General features: G+C 48.4%; 1 protein-coding gene across 1 annotated transcript; it reads left to right on the top strand.

The window, feature by feature from the left end:
* Window positions 1-33: 33 nt before the first annotated feature.
* Pmar_PMAR010791 (hypothetical protein) lies at window positions 34-676 on the top strand (the record flags this gene model as incomplete). The annotated part of the gene is made up of 1 exon (XM_002777446.1): window positions 34-676. A coding segment is annotated over one exon (643 nt), but the record flags the coding sequence as incomplete, so codon positions are not given.
* Between the last annotated feature and the right edge of the window lie 304 nt (window positions 677-980).

Here is a 980-nt window from a genome sequence, read left to right as displayed (position 1 = left end):
GAGCGGGGGTTCGAGGTCCACCAGGACAAGCGAATGTCCAATCTCGACACGGGTGAAGACTGTATAGGTCGAGGGGTATCTAAGGAGAAGATTCTCAGTGAAAAGTTCAGAACAGGAGGTTGGCTCGGTTACGACTGGCTCTGTGGCGAGCGAATTGATGTTATCGATGTGCGGCTGCGACAGATAGAATTGGCGAAGGAATCCAAGGTCACGGAGTCTGCCCTGAGATCAGCATTTGGCAAGTTCTTCGACCCCATGGGTCTTTTTGCGGAAGTGTCCTTGGAGCTCAGATGGGCGGCTCGGCTGGCTCATGAGAGCCTGAAGCAGAGGAGGAAGGACTTCGAAGATGGTACGGACATTGTGGACGAGGAGACGGCATCTATTATATTGAGTACCATTACTGCATGTAACTCATTCCTGCATTCTGATCGTATTCTTCCCCCTCGCTATCTTGATGTGTCTACTTTATTCGTCTTCGTCGATGCCTCTGAGGCATGCATTGCTATTGATATTCGAGCCGGCTCGGGTGCTCGTCTCTTTGCTAAGTTCAGTGTGACTCCGGGAGGCACGATTCCCAGGAGAGAATTGGAAGCAATGCGCCTCGGTATTGAGCAATTGTATAGCATTGTTACGGCATTGAGATCTAAAGTCACGAGGTCTGTCATCCTCGGTGATAGTAGTATTACTTTATTCCGTTTGAGAGCGGTCTTGTCTGGCCACGGCCAGAAGATGCGCTCACGATTACCTAAGCCAGAGCTTACTAGATCACTCGCAATTAAGTCTACATGTTCTGATATTATTGAATGCAGTCCTAATATTGATTTGCAATTTCGTCATATCCCTTCTCAATACAATGTTTCTGATCGGTTGACGAGACCGCTTGGCACACCATTGAGAGATGATTCCCCTTCGTGGGACAGTAATTCAGTTGTTGAAGCTGACTCGATGTCTCCTTTGATAGATCAGTCATAGCTACTTCG

This window comes from Perkinsus marinus (genome assembly GCF_000006405.1).
Source record: "Perkinsus marinus ATCC 50983 genomic scaffold scf_1104296951738, whole genome shotgun sequence".
NCBI lineage: Eukaryota > Perkinsozoa > Perkinsida > Perkinsidae > Perkinsus > Perkinsus marinus.
The sequence above is the reverse complement of the archived record's forward strand: the minus strand, read 5'-3'. Positions and strand labels throughout refer to the sequence as shown.